Source organism: Nyctereutes procyonoides, unplaced genomic scaffold (assembly GCF_905146905.1).
Source record: "Nyctereutes procyonoides isolate TBG_1078 unplaced genomic scaffold, NYPRO_anot_genome, whole genome shotgun sequence".
Classification (NCBI taxonomy): domain Eukaryota; kingdom Metazoa; phylum Chordata; class Mammalia; order Carnivora; family Canidae; genus Nyctereutes; species Nyctereutes procyonoides.
In genome coordinates, this window is record NW_026575033.1 from 15,354,103 (window position 1) to 15,377,530 (window position 23,428).

The 23,428-nt window shown below is 41.8% G+C and overlaps 1 protein-coding gene across 5 annotated transcripts in view; it reads right to left on the reverse strand.

The window, feature by feature from the left end:
- Positions 1-5,562: 5,562 nt before the first annotated feature.
- DCLK1 (doublecortin like kinase 1) overlaps positions 5,563-23,428 on the reverse strand; it is a 335,386-nt gene continuing 317,520 nt past the window's right edge. For 4 of the 5 annotated variants that reach the window (XM_055317266.1, XM_055317267.1, XM_055317265.1 and 1 more), the window contains one exon: positions 5,563-11,291. In XM_055317266.1, coding sequence (XP_055173241.1) covers positions 11,127-11,291 — 165 coding nt within the window. In that variant the 3' untranslated portion in view covers positions 5,563-11,126. The remainder of the gene's footprint in view (positions 11,292-23,428) is intronic. The other variant, XM_055317269.1, reaches the window with a different exon arrangement.

Genomic DNA, 23,428 nt, shown 5'->3' on the forward strand with positions numbered 1-23,428 from the left:
AGCTGCCTCCCGTGCTTGTGGTGGACGATGATGTGGAAGACAGTGTAGGAGAGTAAATAGAGCTCTAGGGGGCCAGGTCCGGCCAGGAACTAGGTCCCGTGTTACAGAAGGTACCAAGACTGTCGCGGTGGGAGAGCAAGGATCTTTATGGAGGGCAATAAGATGGCAAACATTTAGATCATTAAGCTGTCTCCAGCAGGAAGCCTGCTGCACTGTGTGATGCGGACTCACGTTTTTTAATTACCACTCCCCTTTGCATGCACGCAGAAACCATGTGCATGTGTGCACATGTATATACCACACACATGCACACATAGATACATACATGCACACATAGAAACATACACATTATACACACATGCACATGTATGCCACACATACCACACACAAATACACACACGCACACATACATGCATATGTGCCACACATATGCAACCATATACATATATATACCACAGATACCACACATATACACATCTACATACCACATACACATGTACGCACATATATATACACCCCACATACCACATATATATACACATACCACATACACATGCACACATATATACATATTTACCACATACATATACGCCTATACATATACATACATATATATATATATCATAGACACCACACACATACACACATGCATCTGTAAGGGCTTACAAAGATGCCACACACAAACACACACGTAAGCACACACACCCCATACACACATATGCCACATACACACACATGTATACACACACTGCACACACACTCCCCATACACTCTCCCTCTCTGTGCCGCCGCCCCGCATCCACATTCTTTGAGGGTAACTAGTTAACAACACCACTGGGAACTCTGGTAATGGCACTCGTGCCCCTGAGGCCGTGGGGTAGGCAAAGGAGATTGCTAACTCGCAGCCCGGAAGCAGCGTGGTGCAGGTCTGCGCTCTAAAGCTAAATACTGATGTGATAGAAGTTAGAATGGAAAAGCTCCACCTCTATGTCGCAGGCTCTCTGGCTCGCATGGGATTCCTGATGAGTTGCTGTAGTTGGGACATTTCTCAGGACATATTTGTGTCCCGCAGCCCAGGAAACAGCAAACAGCCTTCCCACCAACTGTGCTTTTGAATACCTCAAAATGCAGTTTCTCTAATAGGGGCACACAGCCTCTCTCGTGAAAGCTAACCTTCTTGGAAATGATTCCCAAATCTCCAGACTGTGAGAGACATGGAGGCCAAGGCCAGAGTTCCCCAGAGGCCAGTCTGGATTTAGGACCACATTAAGGAGAAGTGAAACCGTGTGCATTTATGGTGGGGAAGCCACATGGGTTTCAGTGGTAGATGGGCCCCTGGGGAGGAGAGCAGGTTGGAGCCTGGGACTGAGCAGGTACAAGCCATGTCATATCAGGGCTGTTTTTGCTAAAACTCTGACGGGAGGAGTTGGGGACCGGGAGGGGCCAGGAGCCTGTGATGGGAGGCCTGATTTGGCCACGAAACCTGGCCTTCCTCTCATACTTGAGAGCAAGCACCGCTGACAGGTTGGGGCTAGAGCTGAGCAGGATGATCCTGAGAGTGACTAACAGGAGTGTCCCCGTAGGCCCAAGGGCATCCTCTGCTCCTGTAAGCACCATTGCTGCCCACTGGGATCTGGTTAAGAGCAAGTCCCAGGGGCTCTGCTCAGCTGATACTGAAGAGATCCGAGGTTCATCTGTAAATACCCTCTGGCAGTTGGGTCAGCCAGGCTGTGGATCTTTGTTTTCCCCACTTTTATGAATGCAACTGTGGGCATTCTAGAGACTCGGGCTGCCTGGCTGATTTCTGCCTCCTTCCTTTTCTCTCCCTTGGTGTATTTTCATCAGATATTCCAGTGCAAGGGTGTTGAGAGAGGGTCTGTTGTGAGAAGCAGCAATACTAAGACAGGCATAATCTGTCAGCATTTTTGCAGAAAAGCACAGTCAGGTATGGGCAAATGAGAAGAACCCACAAAACCGTGAGGAAGGAGAAGTACCTTGAGCAAATCAGAGGATACAAGTGTGTAAATGAGGCTCCCCTCCCGGCCTCGAGCAGGAAATTTTCAGTTTTCCAATTTAAGAAACCACCGTGACCTGTTAAACCTCCACAAGGAAAGTAGAAACAATAGAAGCTATTGATGAAGCAAAAATGGTTTACTCGGCAGGAGAGCAGGATTTGGAAAATGTTATTAAAAAACGGGACATCCACGATGGTGAGAACAATGGGCACCATGATGAGAGAGGAAATTGAAAATGTGTGCGTTGTTTGGGGCCTTGATTTACCTGTTGAAAGTGAAAGGGTATTTCACATTCTGAATAACCTGCCAGCAATGACAAGTTCACTACTTAATCAGAAGGATCCAGCAAATTAATAGGTAATTCTGGTGGAATAACAAAACCTCTCTTGGGTGGAACATTAATTATCACCCTGCTGTAGGGAGAGGTGACAATGTGGATTTGTCCAGGAAGAAGGAGAGAGAGTGCTATTTTCAGGGTCAGTGAATTTCTCTTTTCTTTCTTTCTTTCTTTTTTTTTTTTTTTCAGAAGTGAGCAACATAGGAGAGAAAAATGATTTTTCCCTGTGATCAGTGAACTGATAAGCTTTGTGAGGTGGAGATTCTATTCCTTATAAGAAAGGATTAATGTGGGACCAGCTCTTCTGTTGGCAAAGGGGGGTTGCCCTCTGCTATTGCTGTGAGGGGGTGATTAGGATCCATATTAGCTATCTGCCCTGCCTTACTTCCTCCTTAGCCAAGTCCTGGGGATCTGTATCTGGAACTGTCTCATTTTTAAGTTTACTTACCACACACAATGAGGATATGTGCCAGTCCCTGCCCTGTCTCTGGCATGACAGCTGATGGTCCGTGAGACCCAGATCCCTGAGCTGTTCCCTGGCCTCACTGGGCAGACTCTAGGCCTCTGTCTCACCAATTCTGAGCTTCTCCATGTTCTCTATGTATGTTCTCATGGCTTGGAGTGTCTTCCTCCTTCTCTTGGCTGACTCCTACTTATGCTTCAGGCCCTCGCTCTGGGGTGTCTTCTCCAGGAATCCTCCTCTGAATCCTCCCCATCACAGATGAACTGCAGAGTGCTCCCAAAGCATCCCATGCTTTTCTCTGTCACAGCCCTGATCGTTCTGGATGATACCTCTCTATTTACTTGTTTCATACACAGGACCTCAAGCACGGCAGAAACAGTAGTTAGGTGTTTTGCCTTGTGACTTAAGATCCAGCAGAGGGCTTGGCACCTGATAGGCATTTGCTAATGATGGGAGATGACCTGCCCCAAAGGCAGATGGGGGAGGGGGATCTCTTAGGCTTAAATTTCTATTAGCAATAGAGGTTCAGGGAATGTTCTTCCAGGTGGTGAGGAATGGGTCCTCCAAGGGGATCTTGAAAGTCAAGGAGAGAATGGACAGCACGAGATGGGAATTAGAACATCCTTGGGAAGAGCCCCACCTCCTGCTTCCTGCAGAAATGCAGGGATGGTGCCATGGATGAGATCTTACTATTATGCACCCTATCACTGGGGACCATTCACTTGGCTAAGGAATGTGGAAGAGGCAAAAGCCATACTGTATCCACACCAAGGTATGTTCTGTGATTCCCACAGACAGCATCTCCTGAAACTGGTTTTGAGGGGCACGCTGGGAGACATTAATATTGATATTTTTCTTTTTCTTTTTTTTAACTCTCCAGATAATCCACCAGGTTGTAAGACTGAGGCAACTTTGAGCTCAGCAACCTTCATGTCCTCCTTCCTTTCCTCCCTCCTTCTCGCTCTTATCTTTACTCTCCTTCCTTTTTTCCCTTCTTCTAGAGGTTTTCTAAGGGTGGCATTGTGAATTGTTGTAATAGAGCAGGCCGCAAATGTATTTGCATGTGACTGATGCTTGGCTTACAGACAGCCACAGGCTACACATGCTGAGAGTGTCGGTCGAGGGCTGGTAGGGATGCTGCGCCCCTGACAAACTTGTGTTCCACCATCTGTGAGTGATAAATCAGTCTCCCCAATCCAGGGCCATCCAAAGTAGAAGATTTCTCACTAGATTGGAGAGCCTTAAAAACAGGAATTGTGACTTATTCGTCTTAGCCTGCACAACATATCACCTACAGTGGGTCCTTGGCAAGGCTTGTTGAATAAACAGACACGGTTCAGTATTAGCCTATGACAAGGTTTAAAAGCTCATGCTAATTACAGATGGCAGAGAGGACTCTGGGAGGCCCTCTACCTCAGAGGCCAGGAGCAAAGCCAAAAGTACCACAGGCTGTGTGCACTGCTGAACAGGCAGATGGTAAACACGTACCTTCAAGCGAGAAAATCCAAGTTGCCATGAAAATCCAAAAATCTCACTGGGCAAGGGTGCATCCATCTACGTTATCTGACCTCTGGACCCAGAAGCCTCAGAATAAATGGAAACCCTTCCAGCTGGAGACTTTTTTCTTGCCTTAAAAAGTCTTCTGATCTGTAGTAAAACCAAAAATGGACAGCAGAGTTTCCCTTTTCTTTTCTAAGCCCAAACGAAGTGCCTTCCATGTGGTTGGCACTTACTCAAGAAACATTTGAATGAATGATTTGGATGTGCAGGCAAGCTGGCAGGGACATCTGTCACAGCGCTGATGGCCAGCCTGAATTTGGCTGGTCCAGCTGGCTGGGCGGGGTTCCTCGTCTTCCCTCGGTGCTCCTCCCCGAGCTGGGGGAATGGGCTACCTCCTGGGACACAGCAAAGCTTTCCTTCTGTTTAAGGAGAGGTTAGAAGAAATGGCCCAAGATGCTCCTTTGCCGGTCTCTTGTTACCCGTTTACCTCCACTTTGCATAAACTTCCTTTTCTGCAGAGAAGCCCTACCTTTCCAACTACCAATCCTTTGGAGTCCCGAGAGGCCGTTCCTTCCCAGTTTCCTCCTGTGGCAGTTTTATCATCTTCCATCCCAGAGTCCTTGCCTTTTGAGGCTTCCGCATCAGGGCCCATTTTGGAGATGTTCTGCGCCTTCACAGGACACCAGGGAATCTGCAAGTCACTTTTGCTGGCCGGCCTTTCAAACTCGTAGCATTGAAAAACTAACACAGGAAAGAATTTGATTCCATTGTACAGTTTTGCAATGTTCTCGATGGTCAATATTGCATGTGAAATGCCTAATGGGGAATTGCTATAAAAATGGCAGCTGATTACAGGTCAGTGGATAAAACAACCCTCTTCTCAGGAGAGCTTCTGTACATAGGTTGCAGGATAGAAGAGGGCTGAATGGTATTTGATTTCTTTGTGTTTATCCAAGTCACTGGCCCAGGCAGGAAGGTAATATATGAAAAGGGACATTTTTGAAATAGTTGTTTTTGAATTATGCCCATGAAATATACACTCTGCTGTGGGGGACATGTGGGAAAGCTATTCTCTGACCGCATGACTAATTTTTAAAGCCTTGCATAGAGAGAATTCCCCCCAAGAACACAGCTGGGTTATTCCTTCGTGGACTGAATGTGTCAATTATGAATTGAACTAAAATGAAATTTTACTCCATTATGGCAAAGAGAACCAAGGAGTGGACACTGCAGCTAGGGTATTACATAGTAGTTCATACACCAAGTACTATTGTTTTATTAACTTTAAGAACATGTTTTACATAAAAACAGGCAACATCAAAAAAGCTCAGTTGAGATAAATAAACATAATATATCACAGATGATTTCATTCCACATTAACCTACATTTATTAGCTTAAACTGAGAGATTAGGGGAAAAATCGGATCTCATTCCAGCTTTAATCGTGGATACAAATCGTTCAAAAGTTATTTCATTAAGATTCTGAAAATCAAAGATTAACCTATGCCATCTGATCCATGCAGCAATTGATAAATTCAGTATTTTCAAAGGAAACATTGAATTTTTTTCTTGCACCAAATTGAAACCTTTCAGAAACTTGTTTAAACACATCAAGTACCTAGCCCACCTTTTTAGTATGCATGAGCAAAATACTATTTAATTTCACACCCAACTAATCCTTTAATAATTTTCTTTCAGCCAGAATGAAAAAGGCTATTATTAATTTCCTAATAAAATTAAAAAAATAGTTATCAAGGCTATGACTCTAACCTTGGACCAGTTTCAATTTCTTTTTATTTTTTCTGAGCATACATCAAAGATTAATGTCAATGGCAAGTGAGAAATTGTCCCTAGAGAACTATTCAAGGTCTTTTTCTTACCACATTTGATTGGACTGGAATGAATTGACATTATAGCATCTTTATCATCACTTTTAAAATCCTACTTTCTCTTAATACCGACAGTGAAGGCTTTTAGAACTATTATTTACTTTAAATCAATAAAGTATATCACAGACAAAAATATACAATTTTACAGTAAAGCAACATTAAGGGTCTCTTTTCAGCTGACCAAAAAAGAATGCTGAAGAAATTTACAGGTATGGTTTAATTATAGCGATCGCTCTTCCTGTAGGGCAAGATACTGCAAACCTCATGATCAAAACACCTGCCAGTTAGAAGCTTGATCACTGAAAAATGATCACGGCAGCCTCAGTGTTGAAGCCTATCAACAACAACCACAAAACGGAAAAAATCCACCCTAACCAGAGGCATTCTAAGCCTCTACATTGAATTTCCTGTTTCCCACCAGTTTACGACCCTTAATGTTACTGGATGGATGGTTGCATATTTGAGATGATTAAAAAATAAAAGACAGGCTTAAAAGCACCTCCTCCTCGAGTATGTAATTACATACAAATTAAAGATTCCTTCTGACAGTCCTAGGAACCCCATTTGTTACTGTTTTATGTATAAGCACCATTGAGCCAATTTTAAAGCACATTTGCAGTAATCAGATGTTTAGTATCTTCAAGTTGTGTTGATTTATTTGCCTTTGAACAACCAAAAAAAGTATAAAGTGTGTTGATTTATGCTCTTACCATATCTGAATTGACAAAATGTTAATTCTGGAAGTGCTTTTAATCGCTATTTTCCCCCACAGACAAGAATGGCTTCCTGAAACCTAATGATTGAATAAAGAAATCTGCATCTTCAGAAGAAGCCTATATCTGACCCTCTATTACAACATGCAAAGTAAGGGTAGGTCTGAGAGTATTTTTCCCAAATTCCTAAGGGAAATGGCAGATAACATCCAGGAAAGGTTAACTTTTGAACTGACAACTTCAAGTTTCCTAAAGATCTTTGGGAAAAAAAAAAATCATAATCATAATCATGTAGCAGTTTAAAAAATAGCAATTTACAAATTATAGAAAAGATATGTTATCTACAATAAATGCCAGGTGACTCATTAGTGTTTTTTTAAACCCACATCCAAATGAATCATTACGTTGAAACCACCATCTTGCTTCTTGGTGCTTTCCACAATTCTGCAATTATAGTGAAGGGGACATGCCAAATTTGTTGTTGTTGCTGCCCTTTTCTAGGGAGAATTAGGCAGAAAAGGAAGTGAACAGGCCCTATATAGCAAACTTCAGCCTGGGGCACCTTTTTATGGTCAAATTAAAAACCTTTGAAAACAGAAGTTTATCTTGGAAATGCTGACAGATCCTCACCCTGAGAAGGGCTAGCAGGCAACACGATAATATTAGGAAAGCTGTCCCTCAAGCACAATCGTACTTCAGCCTGGGGTACAGAGTCGTCTAATGGGCACCATTGGCCAGCAAACAACTGTGATTTAATGTGTGTGAACCTTGGTCATACGGTAGCTCCATGACCCTCTAAGCTAAACCAGTTTTTCTTTTCTTTTCTTTTCTTTTTCCAACTGAAATATGCCTCAAAGGGTAAAGGATTGCAATTTTAGCCTTCATTCATGGATATATTGCTTTCTTTCAATAATATCTGATGGGCCTGTTAACCACCACCCATGGGGGTACTGAGTATTGCAGGAAGGTCTCACTGAATACAAAACACTGAGTGTTTTCAGCAGTTTATTTGTATTTTTTTCTCTGCTTATTTTAATATGCACCACGTGTTAGTTAGATGAGGGCTACAGTAAAAACATTTTCAATGACTGAAATCTTACTTTTCCTTCTAATGATGTGGAGCAAATCACATATTCATTGATTATGACGAATAAAATGATTTCTGCTACAATGTCTTCATCAATAGGAACAGTTCTCATCTACCAAGATGATTTACACGATGCAAGTCATGGAGTTCTTCTTTAGTTAGTCTACTACCCAACTAAAAAGATGTATCTAAAAATTCCCTTGAAAATACCATCTGGTTGGTCATGTATCGATAAAGGAAAGACAGTCCCCATCACCAGGCCACCACCATAAGAGCTATAGTAAATACTTAGAAAAAAAATATATGGAAACACTGTGGCAATGATTAAATCGATAATTACAGAGATACACTGCCATAATGATACATATTTATTCTATGATAAAGTGAAATAAAAAATAAGATCAATTTGGCTATAGAAATTCCTTAAAGAACACCACCACTTAATTATTTCAAACTTGAACTATCCCAAGAATGTCGTGAAAAAAATTTGAAAGCACTGGCTAAAAGCAAAGCAGTCTGGATACACCAATGTAATCAGCATGCCTTGTGCTTGTCTGTTAACCCTCTGAGTACATCTCTGACATTCAGAATCTCAATAGCTTAATGCTGAAGATTGCATTCCATCTGATTACTCAATATTTCTACTTGACAGGTCACATTCCACCGTTTATTCAGCATAGATCACTCAAATTCTACAGTGATGCGCTAGGATCCCCATGCTGGATGGGCCCCGCATTCCTCCAAGCTACTCCTCTGCAGTGTGGAAACACTCCACAGCTTTACAGGATCCACAGTCCCCCTAGACTTGGACAGAAAAAGGCCTGATCCATGCACTGTAAGTTCTGTACATAGAGGCTATAGCAATATATGTAATGCCCACCAGAAAAACAGTAATTTGGACAAAGAAATGAAAGTGACAAACTTCTGCAGGTAGGTCTCTGTCCATAGGATTCTTCATATTCACGCATTTAAAGTTGAGGCCAAGCTATAGAGCTACTCCTTAATCTTAGAATAGTGCTTTGCTTTATAGTTCTAGAGAAAGCAGTGACTTCTGACCAGTTCAAGGTATTTTACTAATATGGAATCTACTTACACATCAACACCCTTCCTGGTGTTCTGTGCTCTCCCCCCACCCCCCCCAAAAAACCCAACTGCCTTGTGCTACTTTCTGATGCTGTGTGCTATCGTTTCAGAACTCTCTAAAAGGGGAGAAAACTCTCAATAAATGATCTACTGTTTATATGACAGGACAACACGGACCAAAGAGATAAACCAAAATGTGGAAAAGCAAAAAAAAAAAAAAAAAAAAAAAAAAAAAAAACTGGGGAAACTCTGTTGCAAAAGTCATGACGTGTTGTGATTTTTAAAATGTATGTTAACACAGACTATAGTTTATAAGTTGAAGAGTGAAAAGCAGCAATTGAAGACCAACATGTGTTTGAAAATAAAGAACTGACTATACGAATTTCAAGACTTTCAGATACTGAAGTATATTCAGAACAGAGATAGTAAGTGCTGTTTAGCCATCCAGTTGCAAATCTCATGAGACATCACTCACTGGTTGTCTCCTGGGTCATAGAGCTGAGCAAACCTTAGCAGGACATTTGAGTTGGACCCTGGCCTCCAAGACGCCATGGCCAGCCTCTTCTCTACGCATTGCAGTGACACACTGGAGGCTGTGGGCCCCCGTTCTGAAATGGAACACGTTCTAGAAGAAACTCACTGGGGATATAGGGCTAGGCAGAAAGGTTTGGTAACAGGAGTGAAAACACAGGTCTTAGACAGAACATGGCCCAAAGGGAAAAAAACAACATGTCTCTCTAGACAGCTAAAGACAGTGGTATAAAAAGGTCATCTCAGGGAACAGAGGTCTTATTCTCAGGGGTATCTTCCAGGTCTTCCATCCGGTTCTTCCTGGGAGACTGTAAATAGGTAAACCTAAAGGTGCCCATGGAATTCTCTTACCAATAGTTTATTTTATTAAAACCCATTCTTAGAACATTCTGGAGTGTGCCTCCCCTTGTACTTTCTCCTTGGCCACCTTGCAAAGCACTTGGCTCTAGGCTCCTGTGCCCCAGCACTCCTCTGTATGGATCTTATACCCTACGTGAATTTCACGCTGAAGACTGCAGCGCTTGAAAAGCAGGTGAGAAAAAGAACGGGGCCTTGTTTCCTCTTTCGGTTTGAAATCCCAGCCCTATTGAGCACCTGGCAATTTATTGCTCTTTTCCACCAGTTGTTTTTGCTTTCCTGTAGACGTCTCATACTGAGCAGGCAGTCCCTCACTCACCACACACAGGACAAGGCATGGTGACTCCCGAGGGTCTGTGCTGGCACTAGCAGCAGCTGATTTGGAAGCAGCATTTCTGGGGTATCACCAGCCCATCTTCATGTGGAGGTGATATGGTGGTGGTGGGCGGGCGGCGGGGGCGGGGGGGGGGGGGTTGCGGGTTGCCATCTATGTCCTGGGTCAGGCTGTCAGCCAGACCCAACTGCCTCCACTCGGGACGCAGGACTCACAGCAACTGAAAGTCATACCTCTCAATGAAAAAAGTCCCTTTCATAATGGGATTGTGAAGAAGAAAGAGAGGTCTTATGTCTAAGTTATAAGCCTGCTATATTCTAAACCCACAAAAAAAAATGACAAGCAAGATATCGTTCTAGATGTCCTTCTTGTCTGGACATCTCAGCATCTAGTAACATCCCTTGATCTGCAGCAAAATCAAGAAATGTGTGTGTATACATCCAAAGGCCTGAAAAACTCTCCAGGGGTTCTCCATAAAATCCTATGCACTCAGAGGGTTAACATGTGCTATATTACATACTGCAGATCCTAGTTTGACTGATGAACACATTCATTGTTTCTATGTTTAAAAAAGTTGCAAATTAGCCTTAACCCTTTGAGGACCCTATTAGCAGCAAGTTGCCGTCTTCGCAAACAACATGTGGTCATCTCACTCAGCAAAGAGAAATCGCTACAAAGATACCAGAAAACACACCTTCTGTTTTGCCATTCAAGCATTGAGTGCTAGATAGATCAGATGAAACTGTTTTACATTAATTTGGAAAAAAATCTCAGAGTCTCAAAGGGTTAAGCCAGGACTTTGAGTAAAAGGGTCTTATTAAAAGGGCGAATTCGGGGAGCGAACAGTCTCAGATGAGCTTGGGGAGTAGTCTTCCGATTCCGAGTTGAGTTCAGGTGGAGCTGGCTGGGCCTTGTACCGGCTTCTCACATCCTGGTTGCGTCTTCGTCGGAAAACCTGCCTCTCCTTATCAAGAGCGGTGGTCTAGCAGGGGCATAAAATGAGAAAGAGGACAATTAGGCTGAAGGAAGTGGTGAAAGAAACACTTTCTGGAACTTTCTGAGGTCTGGAAAATAGGCTGGCCAGCTTAACTGTCCATTATGGCTCACTTTTGTTGACAACAGTCACCACAGGTGGGGAGCTTTCTGCTCCCTCCCAATGCAGCTCTTAAGAGCACCTGGTCATGACATCAGAAGGCACAGGCAGGATGGATGATGTCGTGGGTTCAAACTCTCCCCAGCCTTCCCCAAGCTCCACATCTATTCCTTCTGGTAGCTCCCAGGCGAGCTAGAGAGCCCCTGGTAAATGGGAGCCCCAGGCGTGTGTGTCTGACATGTGAGGACGCCAGGCGTGCCTCATTCATCAACATTCAGCTCCAGGTGGCTGTATAATAAAGATGAAAGGTGATGAGGTTGTCAGACATGGAAACAGAGCCACAAGCTCATCCCGTTATTTTAGCACCTCCTCATTCGCAATTATCTTATTATCTGTTGATGAGGGAGTATGGCTCAGTCTCTGGGACGGACTGGTTTAACTTGAATGAAACCAACGCCTGTAATTCAAACTGCTTCGAATGCAATTAAGCCAAATGGAAACCTTCCCCTGGATTTAACTTTACAAAGTTCATTTTCACCAGGGTACACGGTAATTTATGGAACGGAGACCCAACTTTGTAGGTATTTCAACTGTGGGTCTCTATGCCTCATTTTCCTGATGAAACCTCAGATGATCTCCAGGATGTGCTACCCAGCTGTAGCTCTGGAAGTTATTATGACATCAGAATTGGGAACGGCATGACTTCATTACAGATTTAATGGGTGTGGGGAGGAATAGGGTCATTACAGAGAAACCTTACACAGAGAGCAGAAGAGTAGGTACAAAGCCTGAAGAAAAATATAGAAGACATATAAAAGTTGAAGGCGTCCTTGTTTGAAAGTCTCTCTTTAAAAGGATGTAGCCTGGAGGTTATTCTGCTTTTAAGAGATTACTTTTCCTCTGTAGGGATATATACCACCATTTTCCCTCTTGAAAATTTACTGTTAGCTTCTTCAAAGAACGGAGATAAATTTATAGCCAGCCTGGTTCTGAGAACAAAGTGAAAACTAAGCCCCTCATACAATTGCAGTATAGCATTAGAGCAATCTTAGATCTGAAATAGGCCAATCAAAGTTCCAAAATGAAGTAATAAAGAGAAAAAGAGTGCCAATGTGTAGAACCAGTACAGTAAATGGCTTTGTTAGGCTGAACTGCTCTGCTTTAAAAACTCTCCGCATACTGAAGAACAATGTTACAAATCAATGAGGGAGATAAACCTTAATAATTCACTTCTCCTTTCACTAGACAGTTAATACAAAGATTCAATAACTGGTTTGTTGACAGGTCTACCTTTGACTCTTCCACTTGCAGAATTTTAAAGGGCACATATACATACAGAATTCTTGGTCTTCTACCCTCGGATTTTGTGATATTTTCAGTGTTATAAACCCAAATTCCTAACTTTATTTAAAACACTGTAGAGTTATGACACATGGTATTTTGCTTTCAAAGCAAACTGAAAATGTTCTGTTTGTGTAAAGTTGAATGTTTGTAAAAAAACAGGCGTCTATTTAGTCTGACTTACATAAAAAACCATTCTGTATTTAATCCAAGAGTAATATAAACTCTTCTCTTGGTCATAAAAAAATATTTCTATTTCTACCTTCTTGAGAAAGAAAAAGTCATTGGCATTGGACTAAATATTGAACCATGGACTGAGGCTTTCTAGGGTGGGGAAGAAAAGCACACTGGGATTGTAGTCAGGAATTCTGACTGCTCTGTCCATCATTGGCTGTGTGAACTATTTAAATAAGGAATAGTAATAACCCCTTCCCGCTGTCCTAGAGTTGCTGTAGGTAAAAAAGGATGTGCAAATGCTTTGTAAATGGCTGAAATGCTCAGAAATGGAAGGTGTTTGTTTGTTTTTCCCTATATCATTGGATGTAAGATACAGTTTTAAAATTAAGGAGCTGCAAGTCAGAGGAAAACATGCAAAACAAAGCTCGCATCAGAACTTAGAGCACTTTCCCTTCCTCCTTCTTCTCCTTGGCACCTTCTCCATATTTACTGTCTCCCCATAATCTACTCAACTACTGCAAGTCATGCTCTTGGCTGCAGCCACTGAAATGGGCCCTGTCTCTATAAATACTGCAAGCTGGTTTATGCAGGGGCTGGTGGCACTCAATGTTGAGCCCAGGCTTGGATGGTTCCATTCCCCTTATTTTCACTTTCATTTCTCCAGATCCTTATAAGGGCAACCACATTCTCTCCCTTACTTACTTCTCTCTGGACAACACTTGCCCTTGCCCTTTGACCGGTCAGTTCTCACCACTCCTGCCACTTTCTCTAGTTAGCAACTTTCTAAATGTTTGCCCCCTTTGTGGATAAACCCTGGTGCTCAAATGCTCCAGTGCTTTCAGTTGTGCCACTAACCAGTAACTTCAGTTATTTTTGGAAATAGATCATGTCATGATCACATGTCATGGAATAAGGGTGTGATGGTTGTTTCTGTAGGATTTATAGGCAGAGAGAATTTTTAAGGCATTCTTTGTCCAAGGCTTTGCCTTTACAAGTAGGGCAACTGAGGCCCAGGCATGTGCAGATACTGGCCTGAATGGCAGGGAAACTGAGGCCCAGGCATGTGCCGAGACTTGCTTGAATTGCACTGCTAAGTAGGAAGGGAACTCAGTTCTCCTCCTGCAGAAGGCCCAAGCAATTTCTTCCCATTTATTCTGAAGTCTATTGAAATAGAATAAAATGGAGCCACCATATACCAGTAGCTCACTCTGTTGTTCCCAACCGGAGTGAGCTGGAGAGAAGACACTGACCACAGGCAACACCAAATGCCCAAAGACCAGGGCTTTCCCAGGCTGATGGCCAGAGAACCCCTCTCTTTCAGAGACAGCAAGCCAGGCTCCACTGCCAGTACAATCCCATTCTGAGTCTGTAAACTCCAAGAGAGGCCTGTCTGATAACAGAGAGGCAGTTTCCTACCTACCCAGATTCTCAAAGGCCACACAACTAATGATTGGGTCTCCAACTGACTTGCTCTCAAAGATGTTCCAGAGGGGGTCACTGTCTATAGACCTCTCTTCCCTGGGTTCCTGCTCACTTGGCTTCCAGCTCCATAACTATGGTTCATTTTAAGAATGTCTTCCTTCTCTGTGTTCCATGAAACCTAGTCTTGCTATCACTGTGCACCCTGCCTACACCACAACTGCCTCCAATTCATTGTCTTCTCTGCCACCCTGTAGACTCTTTGAAGGGCAAGATCAAGTCTTGGGCATCCTCTCTGTATTCTCCATAGTTCACAAGCACACGACAGATACTCTGCAAACATTGCAGCTTTTGTAATATGGGAAAGTACAACAGAGGTCATGTTATCTCCCTCTTGAGCACCCAACCCCCAATCCATCCTGCACACAGCTGACAGGTCAATTATCCGCAGGTCCAATTTATTTACCATTCCTCGTAAAGCCCAACTCCTTGTCCTAACATTCACAACATGCTTACAGGAAAAACTTCCAGTGTCTAGTTCCTGTAATTACTCCAAATGACCTGTAGACTTATTCTCCATTAGCAGACACTTGATTTTCTTACACAGTATCCATTCACTCTGTTTACAGTTAACCATACCTCAGTTTTCCTTTGGACATGCCCCATTCCTGTACTATGTGGTTCCTGTCAGGATGACCATATTCTCATCTTTGAGAGTGGGGCAAGGATGGGCTTATGACCCAGAAGCAAGTGTGAGCTTACTGCATTCCCCAATATCCATGATGGGTTCAGGATGGGCATCTAACCCAAATTAACAGGACACAAGGAGATTTTCACAAGGACTTCATATTTATAATGAATCCTGATTTTGGAAGAATGGTAGGCTTGGAGTTGCTTCCCATATCCTTGTACCATATGCAGCTCCAGACTAAGGCTAACATAGGGAGGCAGAGTAGAGGGATGGAAGGAAACCAGGCCATGACTGAGTGCTGAATCAATCCGTCACTGAAGCCAGACCCAACCCTGGAACCTTTCAGATTAGATGACATAATAAATTTCCTTTTTTGCTTAAGCCAGTTTGGTTTGGGTGTTTGTTGCCTACAATCAAAAAAGTCCTAACTGATATGTCTCTGAGTACACTTCATTCTTGCCCTACATCTTGGCTCAAGGTGCTCACTTATCTGAAATACTTTTTTTTAAGATTTTATTTTTATTTATTCATAGAGACAGAACGAGAGAGAGAGGGGCAAAGACCCAGGCAGAGGGAGAAGCAGGCATCATACAGAGAGCCTGACGTGGGACTCGATCCAGGGTCCCCAGGATCACGTCCTGCGCTAAACCGCTGCGCCACGGGGGCTACCCTGAAATACTTCTCTTCCTTCCTGTCCACTCAAACTTATCTCCGTTCCAAGGTTTGATCAAATTTTACCTCCTGCATCACACTTTCTCTTTCTAAATTCCTCAGGCAAGTATTGTCTTAACCAAACTTTTGGCACTTTTTGCACATTTGCTTCCTAATTATCTGTCTATACATATGTCCCAAATACCATGAGAGCTCCTCAATGGTAGAAACTGAAACTTCTTTGCATTTTCCAGAATGTCTAGCAGACTGTGTCACACATATTAGAGACATATTAAATATTTCTTAATTAATATAGAATTAAACCATTTCAGATGATTGTGTACTTTCTGAATAACAAAAAAATGAGAACCCAAACCAATTGTATAATACAAAAGAGTAAGAACTTAAAGGTATCACAAGTCAATATTTAAGGATATGTGACCAAATGGTTACATCACATTAAATTAATAGTCCTTAAACTCATATACTTATCTATTCAACAACCATTTATTGTGAAATTCTCAGCACAGGAAGCACTCCCATATCATATTTTTTTAGAATTTTAATTGTGGCTATAAAATGAACTTGCCTCTAAAGTATGTACATTTCCAATTTTACACTTGAATTCTGTATTCCCCACTTGTAGTTCAGGACAGAAGAATTCAGCAAGGAAAGAGAACAATGTGCTATTCCATAATTTTAAAAAGGCATTGCTGTAAAACTATATGTAATTCAACTGATAATTTATTTCCCCCCATCAAAAAGCATCCCAAACATCATTTTTCCTCTAAAGTGCTGCATTACAAATTTAAATTCTGCACCCTTTCAACCATTTCTGAAAGTCTGCATTCCTCTTTATCAATTACCCAAATTCCCAATATCAAGAAAATAGGGTCTCTTTTCCTAATGCCTATCTTCATAAGGGAAAGTCATCCTCAAGTATAGCCTTTATGTTCCATTAAAATTTAAGACTTATCCTTAGATAAGGTAATAAATCCTAACAGATTTATTATTTTATTAGTTCTTTTGCACATGGTTTGTAGGTTTGTTAGAACCAATATGAATGAACTTGCAATCAAATTCCCAAGTGTTTCCTCAGTAAGTTATCACTTCCTTAAGAACTTGTAAGAGAATCTGAAGCCTGCATTATCACATTTTGGTGCTAATTACCACAGGTTAGAGGTGAGCAAGAAATCTCTTGAGATTCTGGAGTTGACCAGCAGTAACCAAAGATGAAGCTCTAATCTAGTTACTTAAAATATGTACCCAGTAATGAGAGCTCTGCTGTGTACTTAGTTACAGTTAAATAATAGTGTACTGGGGGAGGGATCCTGGTATACAGTACAAAAAATTGACCAAAGAAAATGATAAGGAGAAACTAATATAAACCTGTCCTACACAGAAGAAACTCTGTATGTCCCTATCTCAGACTGTAAGCTCTTGGGGATCACAGTGTCCATAGGAGCTGCTGGATCAAGTGTAAAAACTGAGGATTGTTAAAATAATGCCAGTTACCTGGCAACTCAGCTGGGTACACACACAGTAGTTGGAAATCTTAGAGAAATTAATTACCATCAGGTTTCGGAGCTTGCTGTAATACCAGGCATGCATGAATGAAAGACAATGCTTGCCTGGGACGACTTTCCCTTATGAAGATAGGCATTAAGAAGAAGAGACCCTATTTTCTTGATACTGGGAATTTGGGTAATTGATAAAGAGGAATGCAGACTTTCAGAAATGGTTGAAAGGGTGCAGAATTTAAATTTGTAATGCAGCACTTTAGAGGAAAAATGACGTTTGGGATGCTTTTTGATGGGGGGAAATAAATTATCAGTTGAATTACATATAGTTTTACAGCAATGCCTTTTTAAAATTATGGAATAGCACATTGTTCTCTTTCCTTGCTGAATTCCTGTGTCCTACTGAGGAAACACAGTCCAACAATAGAGACATCTAATGAATTCGATCAGTGGCCTCTTCTATTACAATGAAATGATACTATCCTCCAAAGAGCACTCAGATATTTTAAGTCTTTATTTCTGACCTTACATTTGGAAATCAGCATAAATATGGAGGACATACCCATCTAGCCTATCTATGCGATGTTGAAGGGAAAATACAAGATGGGGAAGGAAGTCAGGAATGCATCAAGAATGAACTAGAACCTCAGCTTTGTTTCTCCTAGTGTGCAGCATCCACGTGTCTGCAATATTTGTCTTGCCTGGTGGCTTCCGCTCAACCCCCTTGGAAGCAGCAGTAGGGGTTAACCAGGAGAACTAGTTTTTTGTCCTAGCTCAGCTGATTATGTATCCTTGGATATGTTTCTTCAGCACACTGAGCCCCAGTTTCCTGGTCCATAGACTGAAGGGGAGGTAGAGTGTGTGATCCCTAGGGAAACTTGCACCTAAGATACACTATGAATATGCTTAATATCACCATTAATCTAATGGGGTTATGTTTATCTCCTAGCCAACAATAGGCCTTGCAGTCTATGGATCAAAAATAATTCTGTTCTGCGGTATACGTGCAGGACTTGCAAGAGATGCACCTCATTTAAGTTGTGAGGCAATGTTTTCTGTCATGGCAGTAATTATTGGATTTAAGTAACTGCATTTTTCAGAGGCAAACGTTGACTGCTTTTCCGTTTTTGCTTTTCTTAATTTATTGCTAGCCATCACAAGTAGTCTTCATTTCATTAATAAAAGAACATTATTGTGCATTTTGCTTTTTAGCCCATCCATTATTCATACCACCAAGGAGACTGAACTGAGGATGCAGCTGTTGGGCATTAATCTCAGGAACCCTTTCCCTTGCTTGCCCTCACTCTGCAGGGACTGAGTTACGATTTGCTTGCCACTCTGGAAATATTTTGTCTGCTAGTAAAATTAAACTGGCAAATCGTTTGAGATATCCATCCTCCTCATTTTATTTGGCTTACTGTCATACTTATTACGAATTGTTTTGTTTTGCTTTAATATCCTTTTGGGGTTGTGCCAGGAACTGCACCACATATCTGGATCTATGACATGGTATTTCCCTGAAGTTAAGATTGTTAAAATGGCAAAAAGAATGTCTCATGGAATGAAACCTAGTAGCCTTCTAAGCTACTTTCTAGGTGTGACTCTCCTAAATGCTTTCCTTACCTCCCGGGACAGAGCTGCCCCCACGCTTCTCCATCACGTCTACAAACACAGGCTCTTCCTGCTGCTCCGTTCCTAATGGAATCCCAAATTGTCTTTGCTGTCTACAATGGATTTCTGATGGCCTCCCACCAGAAGGTTAAAATTATAGCCACTTGCTGAGCTTAGGCTTCTAGAGGACAAAATTCATGTGCTTCCTCTGCTCTACAGACCCTAGTTTCCTTACAATAGAAGCTAAACTGAGCTACCATCTTGTTTCCTTCATCATACTAGTAACCTAAAGCACAACCACAGTCATAATTAATCTTATGAAAATCTACGAAAATTTAGAATTTACTAAGCAGGTTAAGTTAGGGGTAATTCCTTTTTTTTTTTTTTTTTACAAAAAATAACTTTTTAGCTTTAGAGACTTACTCCTGGATTGCTATAAATGGAATGCTATTCTAGAGCATCTCATGTGTAATTTGATTGTCCAAACTTTAATTTACTCCAAATCTTTCAAAAACACTTTTATCCTCAAAATTAAGGTTCCTCTATATTAAGGGTTCCCTGATTATTCAGTTCAATAATTTATGCATTAATTTAACAAATATTTATTGAAGGCCTACTATGTGCCAGGCATTCCAGTAGATGGTAGAGATACAGATTTTAACAAGATGGTACCTTTTATTTTGGAAACATTTCTCCTGAGAATAGGAGTCGAAAAACTTTTCCTTGGAAGGCCAAATAGTTAATGTTTTAGCCTTTGCAGGCCACAGGATTCTTTGACCCAACTACTCAACTCTGCCACTGTCTGGCAAAAACAACAATAGGCAATTTATAAATGAATGTGTTCCAAGAAAACTTTCTTTACAGAAATAGACAATGGGCTAGACTTGACCCTTTGACTGTGGTTTGCCAATCTCTGCCCTACAGGGTAGCATTCAAAACTTATACTTCACTAGGATATTTGGTAATATACTACCTTAAGTAAACTTTAATACCACAAATGCTCATAAATAATACAACATATAAACTACTCAGGGGTTTATTCCCATCAGAGCATCAAAAAAGATGCTCTGATGGGGATGAACTCCTGTTTATGTTCGAGTTTAATAACAAATGCTTTGATCTGCAGTGAGATCAGTTTTCTCAGGAAAATCTGTCTGCTGTGTAGAGAGGATGATTTTCTCTTGGAAGTGAAGGAGAGCCTGTGAGTCAAGCAGTCTTTTCTGAGTTCTTCCTCTGGGCTGGGGTCTGTGAAGGCACTTTGGCATAGGCAGTTCATTTAATCCTCACCACAAATTTGGGAGGTTGGTAATACTCTCCTAGTGTTTATAGATAGGGAAATTGAAAATCAGAGAAAAACATGTAACTTGCCTAAGGTCACATTGCAGGAAGTACAACAGGCTGGATCCCAAACCAGGGCTTCCCGACAGCAAAATCACAAACTTCCCACATGCTATGGTGCCAATCTTTAACCAAGTTCATTTCATCTCAATTTTCAAGACTTTTTGCTTTCTACAAGTGTCATGTGGCTGACATGGATTTGAGAATTGTCTGACTTCAGCAGATCGACTTATGCTCTTTCTTAATAGAGTAACAGTGTGCCAATAGTTATGATTAAGTTCCTCACGACAATTCTTTCCTACATGCTTGCACCAAATAAAATCTATATCATATCAGTGAACATCACTGAGAGCATCTGGAGTTAAAGTATGGCAGGAATAAATACAGAGAAGAGTGCAGATTTTTTTTTAAATCAAAAAGAGGAAAAGAGATTCTGAAGCAAGGTCAAAAATAAATGTAATACCACTAAATTTTTTTTATCAATATTGAATCACTGAGGGTGGGGGAGAAGTATAAAATCTCACTTCCATTTATACCCGATCAGTAAGTCTTGGAATGCCATGGCAACTTCTCACTTCAATAACAAGTATGTTGTATTTTTAAAAGATAGATATGGTTGGCATCCTCTCTTAAGGGGTCTCTGAAAATAATAAGGAACAAAATCCCCAACAGTAAGCAACCTGTCTGACTTGGTGAAATAACCCAGATGCTTCATTCTTTCCGTACTTCTCTCAATACCATCCGTGGAACTACCATGCCGGGTATTGCCCATCTTTTGAGTCTCTGGGCTTCACTTTTTAACATCAAGGTTGCAAAACCAAACTTCCTACTTCCCTGACCTTTTTCTCTGTAATCACAGTTTGGGTGGTTTTGAAGTTAAATCTACGCCTTTCCTATGTGTTCAACTCTTGTTACAGAGGGAGTCTCAGGGCTGGCGTGGACGAGGGTGGTTAATACCTTGCTGGAACAGAGGCATCTGCTCGTCCTTCTGGCAGTGCTCTGACACTCATCAGGGAGAGCTTTCTCAATGGCAGAGCAAGGCCAAGGCAACTTGCAGTGAAACAACCTGCAATGCATGGAACTTGCTGTAGACATTAGGCTGCTGGCTGGGGTTGGCCTGGGAGCCCTTCTGACACCATGCTGGGGTTCCTCTCTGGCTTTCATGGGAACTCTCCTTTCAAACCCGCACCAAGCCAGAAGCATTTAACTGACCCCATTCCTTATATCATAGCCGAGCATGACAACATTTAATAGCCTTGCAAAGATTGCACACGACTGCCACCGCTCTGCCTCATTACTCACTGTTTCAGGATGGTGCTTGAATCCAATATGCACATTTTAATCCCATCATGCCTGGGAACTCAACCACTCTTTTGTCCTGGCTCATCTCCGCATTTTATCTTATTTAGCATTTTTAGCTTCTGTCTTGTGATATTTGTTTTATTTAATTGGGTTACTCCATTCTGCCTGTTGCCTCGTTCTGTGTGCAGAAGATGCAGGATTCTTCTCCGTGTGCCATAGCACCTGCCACAGGGACAGCTTCACTTGGGAGAGGCACAGGATATGTGTGACCACATCCCCTTTGGAAAAGGATGCATCTTCAGCGGGGGGAGAATGTAATGGGATGTAAGTGCGTTCCAGTGGCTTGCAGTAAAGGTACGAAGGAGTGGAATGGCCCAGGCAGCTCACTCCTGGGGGAGTGTCCCCTCTGGACTCAAAGTGACAGGAGCCAGGTCTCCTGGAATAATAAGCCAAGCAGGAGGCTACTCCCCTAGCTACAGCCTGAGAGGAACTCTCTGTTAAGAGGCAAGAGAATGAAGGAGAAAGAGGGAAATGGGCCCCCACCATTTCTCCACCAACACCATAAAGCCTATTAAAGAGGGACATGACAATTCTGGGCACCCCGAAGAGATGCTTTTTCCAGCCTATGGCTGAAGTGAGCTGCTTTACAAAAAGCAACCACGACTCTCAAGTGTTCTGCTCAGAGTAGTGAAAACAGCCATGAGCACTTGTAAACACAACAATAGGGATCGGGGATATTTGCCTGTAATGATTGTTTATGTTGGAAGCTGGCTGCCACCACAGTTAGACAAATGCTCCCACTTCCGTGGAGATAAAAGGCAAGCATTTGCAATCAGGGAGGAGAGTGTGTTCGTTCTGAGGCTAAATGGCATTATAAAACTTCCTAATTAAGCATATATGCCGATGAGTTTTTAGCATCCGTTCTCCAATTTAACTTTACGTACTGGGTGTGCTGTTTACTACAACATTAACTATAAACATTGTTGTTACTGCCCCCAGCTGGAAAACAGAGCAGTTTATGTGTGGAAGAAAAAAGAGATTATCTCCCATCTGCTCCTGCCCATTATTCAGGAACTTGTCATTTTGTCTGCTGATGGGAACCATCACTAGGATTTTAGTCAAATGGCCTTTTTATACTTGGCTACGTTTATTAATTATTGTGTTTACTTGGCATTTTGCTCCCACAAATTTAGCAATGTAATTGTCTGCAGCTCTCTTTTTGAAATTAGATTTAATTTATGTGCAATTTTTGTTAAACGAATACGCACAACTGTAATTAGACATATTTGATGCATATTTTTAATTGTATATCAACTTTACTCATATATATTTGACTACTATGCCTGACGTTAGGGGGCATACAATAACAACAACAAAAAAAAGGGCGGAGCATGGTGTGATTCGATTTATACAAAGTACAAAACCAGGCAAAGCTAATTAACGTTGATAGAGTCCGGGTCAGGGTTTACCCTTGGGCCTATCTGACCCTCCTGGAAGGGCCCTGAGGTCGGGAGGGGATCTCTGGAGGTGCTAGAAATGTTCTGTGCCCGATCTGATCTGCGGGCTCCTTACAGGGGCGTGTTCCATTCGTGAGAATTCATTGAGACGTGCATTCGTGATAGCTGCACCCTTCTGAATGCAGATTATCTTTCAGTGCAAAGTAAAAGACGGATGGACCATTTCTTACATTAAAAAGCCAAAAAGAAGAGTCTGCATAAAGGCAAATCGCGATTAATCCCTCCTCCAAAAAGGTTAAAAATAAAACAAAGGTCTTGTTATGCTTGTAAAGTTAATTTACTTAAGTAAATAAAAAGGTTCTGTTGTACCACCTGCATGCTTATCAGTCTAGAAGATACAAACAGGCTTCTGTGTAAAACTGATTGTAAAACATTTCACTTAAGTTTAGAAGTTTTCCGGCTTTAAATAGACTTGGAAATTATCATGATTTTAATATATTGAATAATTTGTCAAAGTGT